Here is a 24,384-nt window from a genome sequence, read left to right as displayed (position 1 = left end):
TAATTGGTAAGTGACCTCAGTGATCAGCCAGCCAGGGTCAACCCACCACACCACTATAAAGGTTTCTTTTGTGTTTGGTTATTGGGGGTTTTTTGATTGTTTTTTTGTCATTTGTAGGGGTTTTAGTAATTTAGATTTGTTGTTGTTTGGGTTTTTTTTTTTTTCTTTTTTGGAGAAGTAAACATGCATTTACTTATACAATTCCAAACAATTTATGTAAGCTGAAGGTTTCACAGAAATAAGCAATTGTAAATGCTAAATTAGTAACATTTCAGGATAATGCTTTTTCCAGGTCTCAAAACCAAAATGAATTCTTAGTATTTGCATTTCATAGGTAAAAGTTGTGTGGACAAGATAACTGAGTATGGTGAGTAAGTAGTGATGAAATCATGCCTCCCAGCTGGCATTCTGATACCTGTTAAACTCCTGTGGATATTAAGCCTATAAAGCCCATTATAAAAGAACGTGAAGACAAGACTGATAATATATGTTCTTTGCTGTTCTAGGTGTTGATGTCAAGCTGCTCTGAATGTAGAGCTTGTGGTGCTTTGGTTTATGATGAAGAAATTATGGCTGGGTGGACAGCAGATGATTCAAACTTAAACACTACTTGTCCTTTCTGTAAAAGTACCTTCTTACCTTTACTTAATGTTGAATTTAAAGACCTACGTGGTTCTGCAAGGTTAGTGGGTTTTATAGATGCTCTCTTTCTGCCTTGGCACTTGTACATGGTTATATTTTTTCACAAAAGGATCTTAGTTATATCTCCCAGTATTTTTGTCTACGTATTCACAAGAATGTCAATGCCTGTTTGACACTCATGATTGTACTGAAAGAAATTATAAGTCATGTAAACTATTGAATTTCATCATAAAACAGCCAAAAAGCAAAGAACTTATTGCCTTTTTACTTCTTCTTTTCGTTTATTTTTGTAAGTGTAACTATACAGAAGGTATAAGTGTTTTCATTTTGTTTAGCTTGTAGAAGAAAGCTAATGAATCATGAACTTTTTAGAAGCATACGAAACATTATATACATCTGTCAGCATAGAATTTCTCCCAAATTAAATTTACTAACAGCTTTGAGTTACAGATGCTCCAGCTTACTGTTTCTCCAGTAGTTCTCCAGTTTAAGCTTCTCGGCTTATATTTTTACCTCTTTTAATTGCATTGTGAAGGCTGGAACTTATTTTAAGGTAATTTAAAATGGATTTTCACTGTAGTGGTTATTGCTGTGAAACAGCTTCCATGAGTGTTCTCTAAAACTAAAGCTGGACATCTCTGGAATGTGTACTTAAAAACCTTAGCAAAGCAAGACACATTTCTGTTATCTCATGCCTGTAATAGTGTGGGGTCTTCTAGTCTGTAATGTCACATTACAATATCACCCATTTTCAGTGGTGTGTCAGCTATTGATGTGTTGTTGCTGATTAGGAACCACAACAAACTAAGGTCACTTGTAATGATTTGTGTCTTGCAGATCGAATCTATATATGTGTTTATTTACTCTGCCCAGATGAGTTGCAGAGGAGGAAGCAGGATGATGTTTGTGTCCAGTTGTCAAGAATTTTAATGTTGTGCTTCCTTATTTTTGCTACTTTTTGAAAGTAAATGTAGAAAATAATAACTTTTAAAATTACTTTATGCTTACATCTTAACCTTTTTATTTCTCTCCCCTCCCATTCATGTTATAACCTAGCTTTTTCCTGAAGCAAAGTACCTCAGGAGACAGTTTACAGAGTGGTACCCTTCCATTAACCACGGATCCATTGGAGCAGAAACTGTTGGCCAGTCCAGCTGTTGGTGACTTGATCAGTTTTTCAGATCACCCACAGTCCAGCCATACCATAGCTGAAGAAACGGGCTCTGCAGCTGAGCAGAGGTAGGTAAATGAGGGTTGTTTGTTCTGTCAAAAATATATCAACACTTCCAATATTTCTCCTGTGTTTCTAAAGTCAAAGTTGGCTTATGTACCAAATACGGTGGACAGTTAGAATTGTGACCTGATGATGGTCTGTTTCCCCTCATTCTTTTTGCATGTTTTAAGTGTGCTTATATCAATTTGAAGTAAGCTTGTCCCACTAAATGATTGGGTTTTGGAGTTACAACTGTCGAAATAAATTTTCAAGACCATCCGCTATTGAGTATAGGTAACGCTTCTACTCAGTAGTGTTAGAAGACACTCACCTTTTAAAGATACACAGAAATTTAAGCATTACTTTTCCTCGTGTTTAGAATTAAACAAGAAGGGCACTGTATTATGAGGAAAAATAAGTCAATTTTCTGGAACACACTTTTTTAAGAGAAACCTCTGGGAGCCCTCAACACTCATACTGAGCTTGTCTTCTATGATAAGTAATACTGATATAAAACTGAAATTCAGAAAGAGAATATGACTTTTGAAACAGTTGGAGCAAAGAAGCGTTAAGGAGAAGGTGTCATGCTGGAAGAAGGAAGAACTGAAATAGTGCTGCTATGAATTCTGACCTTTTTGCTGGGATTTAATGACATTTTGTTGTAAAGGCTAGGGTGTTTGTTGCTGGTTGTTTTGTTTGTTTGTTTGTTTTCTAATCATCATTCAGTTTGGAATTCCTGAGCATCAATGCTCCTGAGCTAACAAGTTAATACTTGTATCAGACTATTGGAAGTTAAATATTTTAAACTCTAAAAATTAATGGTGTTAATGCTTATCTTAATCTCTTACCTCTGGTGTCATATATTTTTAACTAAAGACAAATTTAGGAGTGAGGGTCACCTCTAAATGAATCTCTTCCCACTCTTTACAGATTATTTGGAAGCAGATATTTTCTGTTTCACTTGATGTTTTTTCTTCTTTATTATGTATCATATTTGAATTGATTTTATCCATTGTTTCATTTATAACATGCACAAAATTAATATTCCCAGGTCTGCAAGAGCCTTGATTGTATTAATTAAATTTGACAACCTTGTAATAGGAGTTTGCTTAAATTAACTTGTTGGATGAAGTTGATGCTTACAATTTTTTTTTTCCAGTTATTTGTGCATGCAACTTATAAATAGTTTTCTGTAATATTTTTTTCTCTTCTTATGACATTTAGAGAAAGTAAATATAAAGGGAAGAGAAAGTAAAAACGAGCATAGTCAGAACAAGATAGTCTTTGTGTGTTGACAGAACTGTGGATTACTGTTTTTCTAAGCAAGGTGAAGCTGTACCAGCGTAATGGTACCTACACAGAACTGCAGTGCTTTCAGATTTGTGTCTTAGGTTATACCCAGCTGCTTTTCTTGAAGGATGGTTATACTGTCCTGAAGGGCATTTTGTTGTTGTTTTTTTTTTTCCCTAAAATTTGAAGCTAACTGGGTGAATATGATTCCTTGTTCATAGAGAAACTTGATTTGGGATACTTAATTGGCAGCCTTTCTTTGCTTCCTTCCTGTTGCCATAGGAATGCTGAGTAGTTTCATATTAGCATATTCTCTCTAAAATCCAAACAGTGATGTGGCAGAAGAACGGAGTAAAGATCCTAGAACCATGAAGACATCTGTCAATAATCCACTAAAAAGGGGAGTGTCCTTGACTCGGAGCCACAGTGTTGGAGGTCCGCTGCAAAACATTGATCTTTCCCAGAGACCTTCTCATGGCATTTCAACAGTTAGTCTTCCAAATAGTTTGCAAGAAGTTGTGGTAAGTTGAGAAGCTGCACATTCTGTTGACAGCAAAATATTGAATGCAATGAACTTACAATGAATAACGTTCTACTGCTATCATTCTTGTCTCTTTGGAGAAATAGGGATGGCCAAGCATATTATCATGTTCTTATGACAAGAAAAAAAAAAAAGAAAAAAGTCTTGGTTCAGTATATCTAAAATTGCATTTTCAGTACAATGTAGAAACGATGCTGCTTGATTTGAAATGTTCTCTCTAGCAGGATGAAGCTAATCTTTGTCTTTCTAGTACTGGAATTTTGTTTTAAAAATAACTCAACTTCTGCAACACACTGAACAAAATAGTGCAAACAACACACTCTTGCAAGAGTGAAAGTTTGTTCCTTTTCCACGCATTTACTTACATTCATCTATATTCTTCTAGGTTTACCTGTTCAGTGGATGGGTAGGTAAAGTAAGAGGGAATACTGAGACTATTACATTATTCTGGCACATGAAGCAAAGTGTTTCTGCACTCTCCTTGTGCTTTTTATTGGCAAGAAGCTGTCTTTAACATGTGAACTCATGATTCGGTTCCACAGCTGATGTAATTACTGAGATTCTTCTGAAATCTCTGCTGCCACTGGCTTTGTACAAGTTTAGATAGCTTGAAACTGCGCAATCAGGAAAAGGTTATAACAAATTAGCATTTTCTTTTTTTCATGTCATAGAACAACCTTAGATGATTGTTCTTTAGAGTTAAGAAACACCTCAACAGTCAAAACTGCTAATGGTATTAAAGTTATTGTGTGTTCAGTACTTCCAGAGACTTCTTCCAAATATTGAAAGAAAATGGGGGTTTGGGGGGCAAGTAATCCTGAAGAGTATTTCTGGAAGAAAAACCTTTAATTTTGTAACAATAACAAAAAATTATTTTCTTTGTGTTGTTTTGTCTTTAGGATCCTTTAATAAAAAGACCTAACCCTCTACCTGTATCTGTACCCTACTTGAGCCCTTTGGTACTGCGTAAGGAGCTTGAATCACTGTTGGAAAATGAGGGAGAGCAAGTAATTCATACATCCAAATTCATCAATCAACACCCCATAATTTTCTGGAACCTAGTTTGGTATTTCCGACGGTTGGATCTACCTAGCAACTTACCTGGACTCATTCTAACATCTGAACACTGTAATGATGGAGTGCAGGTAAATGGCCATTAGAACTGCGGATAGTAGAGTAAACTAATTTGAGAGTTTGGTTCAAAAAAAGTTGGTAACTCATTTCTGAGTAGCTTGGGTCTAGATTCCTGGGTTTTATAATACAAGTAGATAGGTTGGTTTTCTGCAAGGAATCTTGAAGGAATATGAGTGAAAACACTAATCAAATTCTAGTCAAGCTGCTCTGTTTTAAAAAGCCAGAGAATAAGATTCATTAAAGAGAAGGCTGATACATAGAAGGAGACAAGATGTGTCTGTGGAGAACTCAGAAATTGCAGTACATTGTAATCCACATACTGTGGGTTACCTACTTCATTATAGTAAACCTTTTAAGTTATTGGTCAATATGTTTTGTTCTTTTCCACTAATAGTTTTTGCTATTCAAACTCCACTGAGTTTCATTACTGTATGAATGGAACAAAATAATGTAGATTGGATGCTATCTTTTGAGTATTTTGCTTTTCCTATTTTAAGGAGCAGATGTTTTTCTGAAACCTGTATGATTTTTGTGTGTAAACACTAAATTCAATAGGTGATTGCATATGATGAACACACAAAAGTAATATTTTTCTATCTATTTGTATGCACTTTAGTTTTAAAATTCTCTCCCTCCATTTAAGAAAAAAACCCACCTAGAACCAAGAACAATTTTCCCAGAATTGTGGTTGAAGACCAATACTAATGAAATATAAAGCATGATGGGAAAATACTGTGCATTAGCAAGGAAAACCACAACATTGGACATAGTATCCTGTCATTACTAGTTTAGATTGACACACTAGTGGTAAATTGTGGTAAATTTTTCTTGCCCACTAATTCTTATTGTATTAGTGATTCCAAACTCAAAACTACTGTTTTGAGTGCCATATATTTTTAATAGAAATAAATGGTTGATATTTGTATGCAAGTACTTTTTTTTTTTTCTGTTTGTTGGGAAGACCAACACACAGACATGAGAAAACACAGGGTGAGAAAACACAGAAGTATAGCATGATAAGCAGTACAAATCAAGTAATGTGTTTGGTGCATGAAAAATATTTTTGGACATATATAATAATAATAAATATTTTCTTCAGATATCTGTAGAAAGCAGAATGCTCTTCATACATTAGGCTAAACTAGAAAGGGCAATTAAATGTTGCAGTACTTGTGCCTTTGCTCTCGTTGAATTCAGTTTCCACTAGAAGACAACTATTGCTCTTTGTTGGATTCAAGATAAATAAACCATTTTTTGTTTGTTTTCAAAATGAGTAAAATAGCAGATAAGAAGACTGTACTGATGTTTTTAAAACTTTTTCTCTTTCCTCATGTTTTTAGCTTCCTTTGACGTCACTTGCTCAAGATAGCAAGCTAGTATACATCCATCTTCTGTGGGACAATATCAACCTCCACCAAGAGCCAGGGGAACCTCTGTATATATCTTGGAGAAATCTCAGTAAGTAAAACAAATGTTACAGAAAGCAAAGGGAGCAAAGGCTATGGAAAGAAACAGGGTTTTAGTGTCTGAAGTGTACGTGGCCCATCAAGTTGGAAAGACTTTTTAGTGTGTGAAGCATCTGCAATCCCTTAGATACTTAACATAGTCTTGGTGTCAAATTATTTTTGACAATATCTTACTCATCTGTGTGAAAAGGTATGTTATCTGTTCTTTATATTTCATATACTTATAAACACGGTGGGAGGATTTGCTCTAGATGAGTTGCTAAATAGGCTTCACCTGATTTGAATGTTTCACTTCATTATCTGATTATATTCTATGCAGGCATGAAAAAGAAGACTGTTTTACAATTAAGTATCTTGTGTTTCTGTAAGTGAATGGAAGGTCACATGATCCATTAACGTGTACATTGAGCAGCCTACTTGACTGTCAAAAAGCAAGATCCAGTAAAGCCTTTGTCTACCGTAACTTCGTTTGTAAGGAAGAAAAAACAGGCAGACTACTTATGAGAAATCTGGGCTTTCATTACTTCTGATCAGCAAAAACCCTTTGTTCACTGAAACCCCTCAGTCTGTGTTTTAACTTTTAACAACTGTGCTAAAAACTATGTAGCATGGTAATTCTGGTTTTAAGGAAGAAAAAAAGAGTTTGTTTAAAAGTGTCCTAAAAACAAACAGACTGATTAGAAAATTAGAGTCAAGAGCGCACAATAAGATATGTTTCTATCAGCTTCTAGAAAAGCATATTTATTTGTGCATAATACATTAAAAACATCCCCAAAGCATTCAGGCATGAATGAAGATGCATAAATATGTGAGTTTATGTCAGTAAAGGAGCAGAAGTCCTGTTTTACATGTGGAAGAAAAGTAGTAGTGTTGTAGATAAGGCTCTACAGCAGTGGCAGGAAGTATTTGGAAAACAGGAAATTACATTTGTAAACCATCATATAGGACAATTTTATGAAAACCTTAGGCTGGCTTGATTATGATTGCTAGCCTTGGTCTACATTCTATTTACACACCATGTGCTTGCTGCCTGATCTGTAGTCTTATTTTTTGGTCAGTAAATTGACATAATATTCCCTCATGAGCCACTATTTTCCAAAGAATAATAGTTCAGTGTTATTCTGGAAGTGGCAATGTAAGGAATAAATCATAATGGTAAGTATGTTGATCATTTTCTTTCAGTTTAACACAACAATGCATTGTTTATTTTAATATGTAGCCCAAAGTTATTAATGAATTCTAGGTGGCTTTTAGAAGGGCTTTGATGCAAAAAGTTTCTTTGATGAGAAATTTAACAGTGTTTTCTTCTGTTTCTTTTCCTTTGTGTAAAAATAACCTTCTTGGAGTGAACTTAGATTTTGAAACTTAACTATATCAATAAACCTGAGCTAACAAACCATCACAGGCAGCATCTGATGCTGGCTATTCTTCAGTCTCATATTTTTCTGTCATGTGGGAGCTCTTGCACATGGATACATGATGTATCCTGTCGATTTTATGGTGGAGTAAAGACAAAGGCAAAGCCTTTCCATTATAACAAATCAAAATGAAAAAAAAAAAAACAACAAAACCAAACTTTACTGGTTTAATAATTAATACTGATGCACTTCCCAGATTCCACTGAGAAGAGAGCTTCTACAGTGTCAGAAGATCAGCAGGCAACAAACACTTTGTTGGAGAACATCAAGCTGAGTATTCAACACAATAATGTTGAGAAACCAATCAACCTCCTCCTACACAAAGTTAAGCCAGATGTGAAGCGACAGAGGTAAAGGGGTAATCTCATCTTACTTTGTCCCCACTCAAAAATGAGATCAGACTGTATACACTTCATAATAATAACTCCATAACAACCTCTTGGGAATATTCAGTTTCATTTGTGTCCACCCAACACAGTGTATATTTGTTTATGCCCAGGTTTCCAAACAGATATATAGTTCATCCAAATCAAATGGATACGGTCATTTGTAAATTAATAAGAAAAATGCAGGTATTGACTATGCAGACTTTGGTGTTGCTCCAGATTTAGCGAATTGACAAATACAAGTGTGCAGCATGCTATTGCTGTCTGAAATATTCTCCAAACTACCTAGTTATACCTATTAAACTTCCACCAACCTAGAGTACTGGCTAAAAAAAGTGGATACAGCGTGATACACAAACAAAGGGAGACATGTAGATAATACTTCTGTGGTATATTTTGCCATCTATGCTAAAATTCAAAGATGGCTCCATACAAAAGTACAGCCTCTGAAGTAAATGACAGCAGATAAAGGTGTGTTTGAAGTCTAACATGCTATGTCATCTTTGCTTCTGTGATTTGTAGTTACTGAAAAGAGACTACAACTAATTTGCCTTAAGAAGAATCTTTGTGAGTTGCGCAAGGAAAAAAAATATCTATTTTTTTAGTAATATCTAGCTCTGAGATAGATCGTGACATTCTGAAACAAAAAACAGAGTACGAGTGATCTGAAATAAGCCTGTTCACTGTACTTCACCCTCAGGCAGGAATGAGTTAATTAAGAAGTGTTCCTTAATTTCAAATTTCTTGTTTATCTTGAGTTTTTATGGCATGTTTGACACATGGATTTTTTTAATAGAAAATGTAACTGCTGACATTTGGTGATAATATAACTCCATGTGTTAGGAGAAATATTTATGAGAAATGAGAGGCATGAGGAAACCTGAAGCTAGTAATCATGTAGATTTCTTTACAAGCAAGCTTAACAGAACAGTTGCAGAAGCTGCACTCTGAGAGGTGATAGATGCCCCATCCCTGGAGACGTTTCCAGGCCAGGCTGGACAGGGCTCTGAGCAACCTGATGTAGTTGAAGATGTCCTTGCTCACTGTGGGGGGTTGCACCAGGTGACCTTTGAAGGTCCCTTCCATCCTACACTCTTCTATAATTTCACTGACTTTCTAAATGTAGGGTAGTTGTTGCTTTCATTGATTTGCTCTTCAAAATATTTCCTAGGAGTTTTTACAGAGAAATTCTTTTCCTGTCGCTGGTGTCTCTTGGAAGAGAGAACATTGATATTGGTAAGTAAAATATACTGTGAAATACATAGTCCCAGTGTATGAAATACATGAATACTATATAGGAAAACTAGTGTAAAAAAAAATCAACTTTTCAACCATGTGTTTCTAATTAACTTTTCAGTCGCTGTGTTTTAGTGAAAAGTACTCTTTCTGTCACTCTCCATGTAGGTGTTGCTTTTATTAAAATGTAATTTAGATGAGGCCATTATTTTTGACTTTGTTTGAAACCAGTAATCAGTTATTTTAAACAAAGTTTATTAGCTTGAAGATTTAATTTCTTATGTCTGAAAACTTGTTCTCAGTCTTGTCCGTCATTCTCCAACCAACGTATTAGACCTATGTTATCTAGCCACCTGATTGCCCACCCTTTCCTGATGTTCTCTACCCTGAGTTCTGTTTGATACACTGCAAGCTAAGGGACTCCCTTGTGAGACGTCACAGGGGAAATACCCTGGGAAAAGGCGAACCATGTTATGATCGAAGTAATGGGCATCTGCTGTGATGCACTTTGATGCTCCAGTGTGAAGATGCTTTTCGGTTTCTCTGAGAGGATTCACTTTGGAAAAAAAACATCAGCAGCTTTTGTTAATTATTTTATTATTATATAAAAATCACTGGAAGTATTTTATAGGAACAGTAGAGTGCATTGTACAGGGTTTCTTAAATAACCTCAGCTATGCTTTTTCTATTTCAGAGGTCTTTGACAGCGAATACAGACTTGCACATGAAAGGCTACCAAAGGATGTTCTTGAAAAGATGGAGAAAATAGATGCTCCACCAAGCAGCAGGGTTGAGTGTTGTAGGAAGTACTTTGGAGCACCTTTAATATAAAAATGAGGAAAACAGACACTAAACTTCAGTGAGACAAATGTAGAGGTAAACAAACCAGGAGCGTGGCGATATATACACTTTGAATTCCAAAATATGGTAACTGAGCAATTTGTCAAAGCAATTTCATTGTGCTACAACATATATTCTTGTCTTTCATTTCATGACACATGGTGTAAAGTACGTTAAAGTGTTTTACAACTGTATTAATAAGGTGAGTTGGTTTCAGTGATTGATCTGCTTTTATTTTTTTCCTGTATATACTTCTCCTTTTCCTTCTTCAGATCTTTCTCCGAAATATCAAGTTGTTCAATAAGGTGATGATTAAACAACAGCCTATATTTGGTGACTTTCTTGAGGGCCACCAATATTTGGATATTTAATGAAATAGCTTTCCTGCCACAGAATACTAGATTCTTCACTACTTCTTTAAAATGACCTTTACCTAAAGAGGGATCTGTGTATTGGTGTGCAGTATGTATGTATGAATGTAAATATTTGAGTCCTTACATTGGAAGCTGCAATGCAGTTGCTGTTGTCAGATTATAGTACTTAAAATCACTACCCTTCTCCTTACCTTTCTCTCAATCAGTATTCTAGATTATCTTGGACTGACTTTTCATAATGTATATCTATAGCTGTAAAAACCAGAAACTTACACTCCATTTTCCTGTATTCTGTATCTGACAAATTAAAGAAGCTATGAACGTACTGCCACTTTCTCCAAAAGCATGATAGACTTCTACACTAAGCAGCTCAGAAATAGATGGCTTTCTAAAAATTAGATAGGAAGCTTAAATGGTGTTAAGATACATACAACGTTTGTCAAACAGATCCTTTCTGCAAAGTTATCCTTTAACTGTATGTATGTATGCTTAAAGAAGTGTCGTTTCCTTAAATTCTTTATCGTCCTCTTCCATGGTTTCTTGCTAGCCTGTGGGTTAATTATTTTGCACTGATAGTCCAAATTCTATATTTCAGTTAAAATGTATTTATAAATGTGGTCTTCAAGGTGTATATTCGCACAAATGATGTGCTTGAGTGTATGATCTGAAAAGATGAATCCATCTTTTTTTATTGCTTTCAGTAGATAAGACACTTCCTCGCCTCACATATCTAATTGACTATGGTAGTCATAGTCTTGGCAGGAAGAACCTGGATACTTTGTTTATATGATGTAATGAATATGATAAGATTTATTCCAGGCTTTTTGCTGAAATTTAATGGTGTGGCTTTTCTGATGGAGTTATTCCTAGAGAAAAGGAGAGTAAGATTTGTAGCATATTACCAAGGAGCATAGATAAAACTATAATCACATATGAGTATGAATGTATTTACTTCATACTACTCTCTTTCTTAAGGACTTTCATTCTTGAAAACGATGAGGGATGAAGATCTGTCTGGAACAGCCTCTACATGAAAGAACAAAATCAACCTTTGTTTTTTCATGGGGCTAAAACAAAGGATTTGCACTATTTGTGACAAAATGCATTATAGACTGTTTTCTTGTATTTTGTCTGAAAGTGCTGATTCTGAGAATATGGGGATATTGCCTGGACAGATTATCTCCTGAAAATATTGTGCTTTCTCAACAATGAAAAGCACGAAAGCACACACTACCTTTTTTTTTTTTATTATTCTTTATTCTTTGGGTTTATGCGTGGTTGCTTGCCAATATCTGATCTACATCACAGTGGAAGAGTAGAGTTTGATTCTTCATATTTTCCTTTCTTCTCCTATTTCATAATTTACATGCACAGTTCCATCCTTTTAAAGTAAAAGTCTCTCTGAAGCATTTGTCCAAGCATCTTAATACTTCTGCAAATCAAAATGGCAAATTTTCCTGTATAATTCTATACTGTTCTTCAACATACAGCTATTAAAAAACATTTTTTGAGTATTAAATGAACAAACCATGCGATTATGCAATGCAACCTGAAAGGAATCAAGTTTTAGTTATCCTTAAATTCTCCCAGCTCATTAAATTACAAAGAAAATCTATCTAGTGAGTGCTGTTTCAGGTAGTGACATCCATATTGTTTTTAAACCATTGTAAATAGTATTATTATAAACTAAATTATGTAAGCAGATCAACTTCATTTCAAAACAACCTTTGTATCTGTTGCTGAAAGTACAGATTAATCAGGCATTAGTATTGTAGAAAAAGCCAAGGCATATTGTGTCCCAGCATCTAGTGCTAATGTTAGATTTTCTCCAGATATATACACGGAACATAAAACCCCCTAAAGCCCAAGGGGAAAGGACAGCTGCATGATTTCAGGTTATTCTTGCAGAAGATTTAACTTGGTTTGATTTGTTCCTACATATTGGCGTTTCTGCACACTACAAATTAACTTCTATTCCCATTGTAAGTACCTGGATTTCAAAGTGGTAAAAGTCCTGCATGCAACTACTTGAAATATTGAATCTGCGTCTTGAAATTATTTAATTTAGAATGACAAAGTACGCACATACTCTTTAAATATATAAATATATATAATTTTATGTCTAGTTTTTAATAGCTAACAATTCAGCTTGTTTTGGAATGAAATCCATAGCTCAAATGAAAAGGGAGATCTCTGAAAGCGATCTGTTTATTAAGTTTTCATCTAAGTAGATGCTTTTTTTTGTGGAGGAAAAAAATATCACAAAAATTCAAAAGGAATTAAGAACTGTGTTTTATTTGTTTCTAGTTGTTTTCTCTCCTTTCAAATGCATTTTTACCACTTCCTTTTCTTACTTTGATGTTTAGGTCTCCTACAAACAGGTAGAGACTGCAGGTTTTCCTACACAAACTTTCTCAGGTGTAGGCTTCCCTAATTTGAATGCTGAAAAAACTCTAAGCGTGCATAAGAAAAGGGCACGGCATATAATAGGTTATTTGGCATGGCTCGGTACACATATGGTTGAAAATCTGGCCAAAAATCAACAGGGAAAAGTCTTCAAAAGTTTTTTTGTGAGTGCACTTTTTTCTTTCTAAAATTGGGCAGTAAAAGCATGTTAAGTTTTTACCAGCATGTTAGTAATAGCATGAATTTGGGCTAAATAGGAATGACTTAGTTAGCTACAAATGCTTCTAATTTGTTTGACACCCCACTCCTAGTAATCTGAATTTATCTGAACCCGTAACACAGGAATGAGCTGCAGAAAGTGTTGCGAAGGAAGGGTGTGGATAAGCTTGATCTTGGTTCTGTTTTGCTCTCACCGTAAGCAGGAAAAGTAGAATTTTGCTCACTTGCAAAACTCTTGCCTACAAATACTCTTTCTAGTCTGGCATGTAGCTCAACAGCCAGTGTTCAGGAGATGGCTCTTCTGTGCGTATTTTGGAATTCTCAAAGAAAATGGTTGCAGATCAGTAGTAATTTCAAGACCTGCGATGTGTGCACAAAGTGAGGGTGTAAACAGGATTACCTATGTGGATGCAGACTGTCAATGAGTATCAGGTAAGCCAAAGAACTTAGAAAGTTTGTGTTGGAATAACAGTTACCACAGAGAAGCTTCCCTGAGTTGTTGCCCTAAGGATGTTGAACTGCAGCAAGTTATGCTGAGAAGACACCATCTTGCACCTTTCACCCAGCTATGAAACAGTTACATATAGCTTGTGTGCTTATATGAAAATAGCTACTTTTTGTACAATTAAAACAACAAATGGTGTCCTAAAGGTTTACAATCAGGATTCTTATGTGTCAAAGATTTTCTTTATACATTATAAATACATTCTGGCACATTACCAAGGCCTAACAACTTTCAAAACCCTGTAGGTATAGGAGGCTGATGTGGCTGCAGTATTGACACAGTAATAGGTACCAGCTTTTACAGGTTGCTAGAAGCATCTGTATGTTACTTATATCCTGTCGTCACATTTTATATAACTCAATTTTGAACAGTACAATCGTAATGCAAAATATTTTATTTAGTATATATATTTCAAACTAAATCCATTTGTTTTGCAAGTAACTTAGTCTTGTTCCTAGTGGAATTTCACATTGGTTAAGCTCAAGCTACATTGCACTTGTGAATGAGTAATTTTATTCCATTCTAACTGTGAATTAATGGCTTTTTGTTTTGCTGCAGCTAGAAGAATATACCTTTCATTGAATAACTGCAACATAGGGGATATTTTCAAAATGTATATTAAATTAGATCATAGAAATTATATTTTTAAAATGAATTGTTAAAATGTAAGTAACTTGAATCCACTCAGTAGTTTTCTCTTTCAAAAATTATTAATTCAACAATTATTTCAATGCAGTAACTTTACTTCATTTAACGGTATGCAGGTCATCTTATTCACATAACTGTACAGTTTAAAGAAAGGGTTTTTTTCTTTTAACTAATAGAAACCTTAAGGTGCCTTCTGTATATCAGCTTTTCATTATGGACCTTTTTAAAAAAAAAAGAAGCAAACACCCTTGTAACTTTAAAGTCTTGATACTGAATGGTTGAATTGGACTCTGGTTCTATACTCTACTGTGCTGTATATTATGATGCATACAATGAGAGAAATGGATGGGGTTTTTGTTTGTTCTTTCAGTCTGCATCAATCAATGGTGCAAATAAAAGGGATTGTTTGCTGTTTTCAGAAGCACATTAAGCTCCCTCTAGGAGCTTAAAATACACTGTGTTGTAATGAGGATAAAAGGATGTAGTGTGAATAAATTATGAATTTATTAAGTGAGCTGGCAAGTTTTCTTTAATGCAATAAAATTTGCACTGGTGTAGAGACTGTTTTGAACTGTCAAAAAATGGCATCCATTTGCTGTGCTTTGATTAACAAGTGTTTCTCTGTAATGTTTTTGTACATTTGACAAATGTTTCTTGAGTTTAAAAGGGCACTCTGCATATTCTAAATTCTGTATAGATATCTTAGACTAAGAAATGATTTTTAATGTATTTTCCAAAATAAAATATGTATGCATCCTCTGTAAAATTTCACTTGTTCAAGCTTTTTTGCCATTGAAACTTACGTGCTTGACAGAATTTAACCTCACATGCAAATTTAGCCTATAGTTGAGGAAAAGCAGAGCCTGCATCTTTTGGAAATTGTTTCATAGTACCTCAGTGACTCCTGAATGTTGGGAAAGAGCAGGAGCAGTTGCAGTGTGGGGAGAGGAAAATATGAGATTCACTTGTGGGGATTTGGTTCATGAGAGGGTGGCTCTGTGGCACCTTAAGCAAGCCGTGGGGACTAGCAGAGGTAAGAAGAATTGAAGAACAGGCTGAGGGAGGCAGAATCTATAAAGATGCTCTTCGCAATGAAGTCTTGGACCCTGACTTCCTGATGATGGAGCTGCTGCTCTCTGCTGACCCGGAAAAGCATCGTGCATCAGTGAGTGGGAACAGGTTGGTGGCTGTCCTTGATGGAACGCTTCCTGGGAGTTCTGGTTTCCCAGTGCCTTTGTAGTGGGGGCACAGAGTGATGCTTTCAGGGATGCATCCTTGCTTGCAAGAGACACTGGTGGACCTCCTGCTTCATAGCATGCAGGTTTACATGGTTTCCACATTTGTTTATTTTTTAAATGGGGTGGTGAGGAGAGGAGTGAGGCTGGGATGAAATTTAAGTAGTAGAGACTGCCAGTTACTGTCAAGTGCTTCAGGCCTTCACAACTGAGTATCTTTCAAACTCCCTCATGTTTGGCAGTCAGTTCATTAATCAGTTAGTAAAAAAAAAAAAAAAAAAAAAGTACCAGACCCTAAAGACATTTCTCTCTGAAGAAACTGGTAGACATAGAACAAGCTGGTAGCTTGTAGAGAAGATTCATAATAAACTCATATTTCAGGCCTGCTTTTAGGTACAGAGCTCCAGAACACTTTGTCTTTTGGACCTTTCTTTTATAACCTTGTTAGAATGACTTTCTTGTTTAGCTCTGCTTTTGTCCCTGCTGTTTTTTTAAGAATGCAGCCCTCTGAAAATACTACACTGCCTTTCTAATATGCTGCCTTTAACGTGGCCTGTTGTGAGGGGAGGCTGAAGGAAGGGAGGGTATAACAGGCAGGAACAGAAGTCTGCACTTGGGGAATCCTTAAAGCAGCATGTTTGAAGATGTAGGGTGAAGGGAACTGCTGCCTTCTGTGCAAAAATTGAGAAACTTGAGAGAGGGTGATGGTAGAAGGCAACAGCAGAAGGAACTTGATTAAGGAAGCCCTAATCCCTCATGTGTCCGGAGCTACCATCAGAATATTCATTAGTTAGTTCTTCCTAGCTCTGTAAAGACAAACTTCTGTCTCCGAGGAGGAATAAAGGAAGAGTCACTAATTTGCCAAGCCGGAGAAAATCTGATGGGGTCTGAAAGGAAACACAAAAGTCCTGCCTCTGGGTAGGAATAACCTCATGCAGCAGCACAGGCTGCGTGCAGACTGGCTGGAGTGCAAGTGGACAGGAAAAGGCCTCGGGTTCGTGGTGGACATCAATCTAACCAGGAGTCAGCAGGTTGCCCTTAACATCAAAGCAAGCCACTGGTGTCCTGGGGTGAATGAGGCAGAGCATTACCAGGCAGGTGGAGGGGAGTGATCTTTCCCCTCTAGTCAGTGCTGGTGAGTCATGTCTGGGTGCCATGTCCAAGTCAGGACACATTAGTACAAGGGAGACTTGGACATTCTGGAATGACTCCAGTGAAGGGCCACAAAGGTCGTGAGGGACTTGGAGCATCTGTCATGCAAGCGGAGGCTGACAGAGCTGGCATTGTTCAGACTGGAAAAAGCTGGTGGGTTGGGGAGGAAGTAATCCATGTGTCCAAATGCCTGATTGCGGGGTGGTAGGCAGGTGGATAAGACAAAGCCAGACTCTTCTCAGTGGCACCTTGTGCTGGAAGAGGCAATGGACACACAGTTGAACTACAGCAAAATCCATTTAAATAACTGTGAGGATGGTCAAACACTGGAATAGATTCCATGGAAGGTTGTGGAGTTTCCATCCTCTAAAAAAAAGCTCAGACCTGACTGGACAGTCCCCTGATTTGGCAGGGATTTGCACTACAGACTTCCGGGGTTGCCTAAGTCAATATGGGGTTTTTTACAGCGAGAACAATCAACCACAGGAACCTCCCCAGGTACACAGTAGATTCCACTCTAGTGGAAGCTTTTAGAATAGGACTGGACAGCATGCTAGATAATCCCATCTAGGCTTTCTTGTCAACAGTTGGACCAGATGATTTTTCAAGGTCCTTTCCAACCTGGGCTGTTCTGTGATTCTGTCATGGTATACCTGATTTGTACTTACAAACCCAGGACTGGAGAAGGAAGCAGCAGAGGAACCACAAGGGAAGATTCAAGGAAACAAGTCATGCAAAACAGTGCAGGGTAGCTTTTTGTCATCAGGGATTAGGGTTAGGGACAAGGCCACACATTGACAGCTTGAAAAAAGTAACCAACACCCCCCACACTTTTTTCATCCGTTAATACAACAGGGTATTAGTTGCACTGCTTCTGAGAAAGACTTATTAGCAGCGTATAGAGTAGGGCATCTGTGTGATTTCTTCCAGGGCACACTAATCTCAAGTGTTTGGTGACATTGAGCAGAGTGCCTCTTAATCATATGCCAACTAGGAGTTACTAGGATCCAAAAAGAGGAGGCTAGAGACTGTTGAGAAATTATATGTATGCTCTTCCACAGATTAAAGTTCCCAGCATTGTGGATTTAGTAAGTGCTAATCTCATACTTCAAGATGATACCTCCTTTTGGTTGACAGTGCTTGTTCATGCTGCTTTTACAGTAAACATTTGTGTGTATGGAAGCTGTTTCTTTAGTAAGCAGGTTAAGGATGTCATACAAAGCATAATTAACAGCTAGATGATACACAGATTGATCTATGTTTTCTCCACATCAGTTTTTTACAGCTGGAAGACTAACATTGTCATAGATGCATTTGTGAAAGGTAACACTTTTTATTCTAGTGAAGCTCAGGTTTAAAAGGGCCTATGTGGCTATCCTCACTATTGACAGAAAATAAGCTCTTGTTAAAGTGTAGGCCTTGAGCATGGCCTCCACAACAAATAAATTAAAAATTCTTATTTAACACATTTAACTGCTACTGCTAACCCTCTTTGCCTTTGCTGATTATGTAGTTGATTTGTCATTTGAAAATAGTCCCATTTTTCTACCACCTCAACTGTTGCACTGTGAAGGACAGCCCAAATGGAAACCTGAGTTTCAAAACTGTGTTGGCCAGTTCTCTTGGTCTGAGGCTTCTACTGTACACATGCTTCATGGCAAATTCTGCCCTTGTCAGAGATCAGTATCCCTTCATCCCAACACAACTCCAGAAGTTCAGGGATGCAAATTTGTTCCTTCCATGTCCATAATCTACTGCCAACAAGTCATATGTTCTCCAGCTTTCTACAGTCCATATTCCACATTCAGTGTATTAAAAAATTGCTTCTAGACAGACAGGTGGGCACCTAACTTTAAAGAGCCTTGCCGTGTACACAGGAAGGGGAAAAAAAACAGCTTTGTAACTTCTAAGGTTGTGATAAAGCCTAACAGAAGAAATAGAACCACTTACCTCAACAATTTCTTTAGTCATAGACTCTTAACACTGAACACTTAACAAGTGTTCTTAAATCAGAGCAGTAATCCCATCACCCTTACCTAGTATGAGATCTGCACAAAGTACAGTCTGAATACCTGAAGGCTACTGTGAAGGGTTTTATCCTCAAGTGAAACTACAAAGTCAAACTTTTTAATTACTGGCTTATACTCAGTATTCAGTAATAATTCTAAGAGCAGAATGCTGAAGTACTTTCAGATCATGGAATATCTTGAGTTGGAAGGGAGCCATGAGAATCAAGTCCAACTTCCTGCTTATCGCAACACTTCACAAAACTAAATCATGTGGCTAAGAGCATCATTGAGTTCCTCCTTGAACTCTGGACAGGTTTGGTGCCACGACCACTTCCCTGGGGAGCCTGTTAACAGTGACTGACTTAACTACACTTAATTCTGCCCAGAGTCAGCCAAAGGCTTTACCTTTTACCAGCACTGGAAAGTCTCATACTGAAAGTTAACCACAAAATGGTTTATTTTGATTATCACGTACATCTTTACTTCTGACTTGACTCAGACTTAGATGTAGAAGCTCTCAATGAAGAAAGCCGGCGTCTCTTCGCAATCTGCTCTTGGCGTTTCTCCTTGGCTTCCTGAAAAACAAAGCAAGATGAAGTCAGTACTAAGATCTTGCACATAGTCAAGCACTTCAAAACATCTACAAAAGAACAAACTAGGGAAAAATGTTCCTTAACTCAATAAAGCAAAATACAGTTTCCCTTCTTCACAAAATAATTCTTCAAGTAGCCAAACCTGTACAGATCCATGTCTTAAACGATATGGACCGGTGTCCAAAATCACAGTAAAAATAGTAACACAGAGTTCACAACATACTAGAGAGGTCTCTCTACTCTCATTTTCAGTCTGGAAGTCATTAAACACTCAAGGTACTGTGCTAAATATTCTAAAAGCATCTGCTGTTTAGGTGCAAGAGCAAACTCATCCAAACAAATAGCTTCTTGCCAGGTTATTTTCCATCCAGGTCAACTGGATCCCATTTCTCTACACACTCACTCATCAAATGCTTGGGCATCTCCGTTAAACTAGAATTCATTTGAACTAAAATCACTACTGCAAAACTTGTCTTCACAGGCTAAAACTGTTCATTGTTTTCTTCAAAAATCATCTTTCAAATTAATTATCTAGTTAACTAACTTCTACTCTTCTAGGACTGGCAAAAATCCATAGAAATGCTCACAAAAACACATGACCAGCAATCTTTATGCCCACATGCAAGCATTTCTATGCAAAAGGAGCTAAGTACAGAGCAGCTCATAGTAGACAGCCAAGTTTTATCAAACCCCTTGATTTCGGGGGACAAGATATTTCACATAGCAAACGCACCTTCATTCTCTTGGCCAAGAGCTTCGCATATTCTGCTGCTTCCTCCTTGTTCTTTTGAGTGCGCTGCTTCTTCAGAGCAATGCGTCTGCGCTTATGTTGCAGAACTCGAGGAGTCACTAGTCGCTGGATCTTAGGAGCCTTGGTTCTCGGTTTCTTGCCTACCAAAAAAAGAAAATTTTGTATCAACAGAAGTGGCAGATTACCTTTCAAAGGGGTGCCAGTCTTCCTCTAGCAAGCTTAAGAGTAAGTTACATTTACTGTTATGGTAACATTTGTGTACTACACACTATAGCAACTTATACAGCAGCAGTGTCAAACTCAGTTTTCAAAGGGGGGCCATATCAGCCTCACAGTTGCCTTCAAAGGGCCAAGTGCAATTTTAAGACTCTGTACATGTAAGTACACCTACATTTATACAGTCCTAGAATTATATTCAGCCTTTGAAGCCGACTACAAGGCTGATGTGGCCCTGGATGAAAATGAGTTTGCACCCCTGTTATACAGCGTTCAACCTCCTCACAGATTTTGCAGGAAAAATCAATTACTGCCAGATGTAGCATTAGCAGAATACAGTTTCTTAATGCAACAAAGTGTTACATAGTGCATCTGTAATTCCTTGCATTTTTGTGAAAATTCCTAGCTTCTCAGCAGGCCCATCTGAATTCCCCCCTAGACTTAAATTAAGAACTATAGAAACTAATCATCTAGCTTCCACAACAAGCCATTATGTGAAAAAGCACTCTACAATCCTAGATAGGCTTGAAATGTTTATCTCTAAAAACCAAAAATCCATAGCCCATAATAAGCAAATAAAAACACAACACCACACCTATCTGTAAAATTTCACTACTCAATCCTGCCTGATGGCAGCAGTCACAAGCAGCCCGATGTCCACCAGGATCACATTTTTAATGGACAGAACAGTTTCTGTGATCCAGAAAATTGCAGTCTTTTACTCAACAAGCTGTCACAGTGCCAAAGCTGTTATTATGTCTTTTCTGCTAAAAAGTCACCCTGATCAAATGCAACAGAACCCAGAATTAAAATCTTATATTGAAAGAGACAGGTGGTAAGCAAACAGTGCTCTCCCAATGAAAGTTCATTTTTGAGACTGTCATAAGCTACAGGGAAAAATCTTAGTATCTTCTCTACATACTGCATTTTTCCTCCACCTCATAAAAATGTTCCAGAACCATTCCACTTCATATTTAACCTTCTCTCATTGACAATTATGTCTGGATTACTCTTAGAGCCAGTAGTAAATATTACTCCTGATTCTATCAAACATTTAAAAACAAACTCTGTCACAGCAGATGTAAAAGGAAGAAAGGGGTAAAAGAAACCAGACAATCATGAAACTCCACTTCTTATCCACAAGTTACAGCTGATAAAGCCTAAATACCACAATGGTCAACTCCTGGACCTACGACTATAGTATGTTTCATTCACTGAAGTAGGCTGAACACATTTTTGCTGAAAATTACATTAAATCAGAGTTGTAGAGTTTGAGGACTTACCTTCTTTGTTCAGAGGCTTCCTCACAACATACTGGCGAACATCATCCTCCTTGGACAGGTTGAACAGCTTGCGGATTTTGCTAGCCCTCTTGGGACCAAGACGACGGGGCACAGTGGTGTCTGTCAGCCCAGGAATATCCTTTTCACCTTTGAGAATTTAAATATGCCAGTTAATCCTCCATCTACGGAACACCTGCTTCATTGGTGAATTTCAACTATAAGCTTAAAATACATAAAATCACAAGATAATACTAGATAATCCCTGGAGTTCACCCACTAGCTACTCTTTGCTGATTTAATGCAATCATATTGCTGGCAGAAATAAGTGTTTCAGTTACCAGTGACCAGCTTTAAAACTACAAGCATGAAATGCTCAGAAGGACTTTCAAGACATATTCACAATCTGAAGTTGGGACTGCACTTGTCTTCTACAGAACTTCACAGCCTCTAGTAAGCAGGCTCCTTCCAGGTGCCTACTTCTACTAGTGCTTGTTCCATCCAGACTCTTACCCTTTTTCACGATGACCAAGTTCAGAACACTCAGGTTGGCATCAACAATGCAACCACGAACAGATTTGCGTTTCCTCTCTCCAGTTCTTCTGGGTCGATAGCAGGAGTGGCCCTTGCTGAGCAGAAGGCGGACACGTCCATGTGTCAGGACACCTTGCTTCATGGGGAAGCCTTGTTTGTCATTGCCACCGCTGATACGCACAACATAGCCCTATGAAAACACACAAGAAAACACTTAGTTGCTTGCACATCTCTATTACTTCAAGGAGAAGTAGTAGATATTACAATATGCTATTCAAAACAATGGGGCAGCGTGCCCATGGTTCGGGAAAAGTCACTGTTAAAGGTCTGAAATAGGGGATATGTGGGTAAAAAGGAAAAGAAAAATAAAGCTTTTATTGCTTTGTTTGTGGAGGTGCCAACAGAAAATATGAACTCATGCCACCTCAGCTGGACTGTCCATACTAACACAGATACTTCAAGCCCATTCCCCCAGCCTCAACATGCTTTCCCCCATGCACTAGCAACAATTTTTAACTCAATCAGTGAAGAAGGGAACAACACTTCCACGGTACAGATGTGTCCTGAATACCAAGATGGCACCCAAATGAAAAACAAAAAACTACTGCAAAGAACAGAAAAAAGCACTAAACATAAGACTTAAAACAAAGGAACTTAGATAAGCAGCAGAACAGTAGCCAACACAAAATTCAGTATATACACCAAGAAAAACTTCTAACATACCTGCCAACAACAGACAACTGCATACTGGAAATAATCTGTAATTTAAAGTCCTTTGTTACAGCTCTGACACAGCCTTCTCTACACTTCTTACCTTCCACTCCTCGCCAAGAGAATCAGCCGCGACCTCCGTGGCCATCCGTTTTTCATAGAATGTTCTCAGCTTGCGCTCATCATCCACTTCAATGAGTTTCTGGCAGCCAGTGGCTGGGAAAGAGATGTTCAGCTAACAAGGAAAAAGAAAAAAAAATCTTGGTTTAAACTTCTCCTGAGACATTTTAAGAGCAAACTGGCATTTATCTGCTCGTTTCACCTTAGCATTCCAAATCTGAAATTTCCCATCTGCTTACATGAATGCTTACTAGCCATAACTTCTCACTACCATGCCCAGAGAGACAGGCAAGTCTGTCCTTGGCCACACTGGGCTGTATCACTCGCTCAGTCACACAGCGAAGTGGCCTGATGGCAGCTGGAGCTCCACCACCTTCACAGACTGCAATCACGCAAGTCAAGGTGAGGGCAGCAGAAACCTGTTGCCTCCTCTGCCAGCTCTTTGCAGGCCACGTTACACTGAACAACTGCAGAACCAGAACCCAAGGTCAGCCACGTTTGCCGCCGTTATTATGTTTTTTGAGGGGCCAGTGCGAAGGCCAGAGCCTCAGAGCCGCCTCCCGGCACACTCCCCTCGAGCACGGCCTGGCAGCAGCTCCGGCCCACTCGGTGCTTCCCTGCTAGGTCCCGCTACTCATAAGACAGGCCTCGCCATGGCCAAAAGCCCTTCTAAGCGCAGGAACGACTGCAGCGTGGAGCCCCATGGCCCGGTGGCAGGAGAGCCCCTACTAAAAGGCCTGGGCCTGCGCGGCGGCCATGTCGCCCCGCCAACAATCCGCTTCCATCCGCACCACAGCAGCGCTACAGCCCCACCATCAGGGGCCATCGACCCCCGCCAGCGGCCCCGTACGCAGCGCCGGCGCCATTTGTGGCGGCGGAACCCGGATCCTGCCAGACGCGGCCGCGGCCCTGGCCCCTCGCGCAACCCACCTTCATCCTCGCCTAGCCGCGACGCCGCAACAAGAGGCCGCACTTCCGCCCGCAGTCGGCTCATAGACCCGCCAACTCTCGCGAGAACGGCACCGCCCGTGCCCGTCTGACTGGGACTGCCCAATGGCGAGAGAGGCTTCGCCAGCCGAGGGGCGTGGTGGGAGGAGCCGTCGCTGCCTGCTGGAGGCGGAGGCTCCGCCGTGTGGCGGTTCCCGCGCGGCGGGGTATACGCCTGGCCCGCTCTGTGCTGTGCCCGCAGAAAAGAGTTCGTGTGCGCGAGGTATCGGAGGCGCGGCCGTCCCGAGCGCTTCTCGTGCCGGTATGAGCCAGCGTGGCCGGGCGGCGCCTCCTACCTGTGCGCACGGCCGGCGTGCAGACAGACACGGCCGCGCACAGGCGCGACGGCGGCAGCCCCCTCCCGTGCCGCCAGCCCGGCGTGAGGACGCCGGAAGCTGCCACTTGTTTCCATCAAACTTCGAGCAAATATCGTTAAGACTTTGGAAGGAGGGAGGGCGGACAGGCCACCTGTCAGGGC

At 38.7% G+C, this 24,384-nt stretch overlaps 2 protein-coding genes across 4 annotated transcripts in view; one reads left to right on the top strand and one right to left on the bottom strand.

The window, feature by feature from the left end:
- The window catches only part of DENND4C (DENN domain containing 4C), a 79,779-nt gene extending 60,766 nt beyond the window's left edge, over positions 1-19,013 (top strand). For all 3 annotated transcript variants that reach the window (XM_082075049.1, XM_082075048.1, XM_082075047.1), the window contains 8 exons: positions 507-682; positions 1,699-1,881; positions 3,477-3,666; positions 4,586-4,831; positions 6,161-6,278; positions 7,901-8,054; positions 9,262-9,326; positions 10,021-19,013. In XM_082075049.1, the coding sequence (XP_081931175.1) occupies positions 507-682; positions 1,699-1,881; positions 3,477-3,666; positions 4,586-4,831; positions 6,161-6,278; positions 7,901-8,054; positions 9,262-9,326; positions 10,021-10,157 (1,269 nt within the window). In that variant the 3' untranslated portion in view covers positions 10,158-19,013. The remainder of the gene's footprint in view (positions 1-506; positions 683-1,698; positions 1,882-3,476; positions 3,667-4,585; positions 4,832-6,160; positions 6,279-7,900; positions 8,055-9,261; positions 9,327-10,020) is intronic.
- Positions 19,014-19,147: 134 nt separating this feature from the next.
- RPS6 (ribosomal protein S6) lies at positions 19,148-24,001 on the bottom strand. Its single transcript, XM_082075050.1, has 6 exons — positions 23,850-24,001; positions 22,903-23,034; positions 22,068-22,278; positions 21,558-21,704; positions 20,041-20,198; positions 19,148-19,289 (listed from the first exon to the last, which is right to left on the bottom strand). The coding sequence occupies exons 1-6, from the start codon at positions 23,853-23,855 to the stop codon at positions 19,194-19,196; spliced, it is 750 nt and encodes a 249-aa protein (XP_081931176.1). The 5' UTR covers positions 23,856-24,001; the 3' UTR covers positions 19,148-19,193.
- Between the last annotated feature and the right edge of the window lie 383 nt (positions 24,002-24,384).

This window comes from Streptopelia decaocto (genome assembly GCF_964273445.1).
Source record: "Streptopelia decaocto genome assembly, chromosome: Z".
Classification (NCBI taxonomy): Eukaryota; Metazoa; Chordata; class Aves; order Columbiformes; family Columbidae; genus Streptopelia; species Streptopelia decaocto.
Note: the sequence above shows the minus strand (reverse complement) of the source record. Positions and strands in the feature narration are given on the sequence as shown.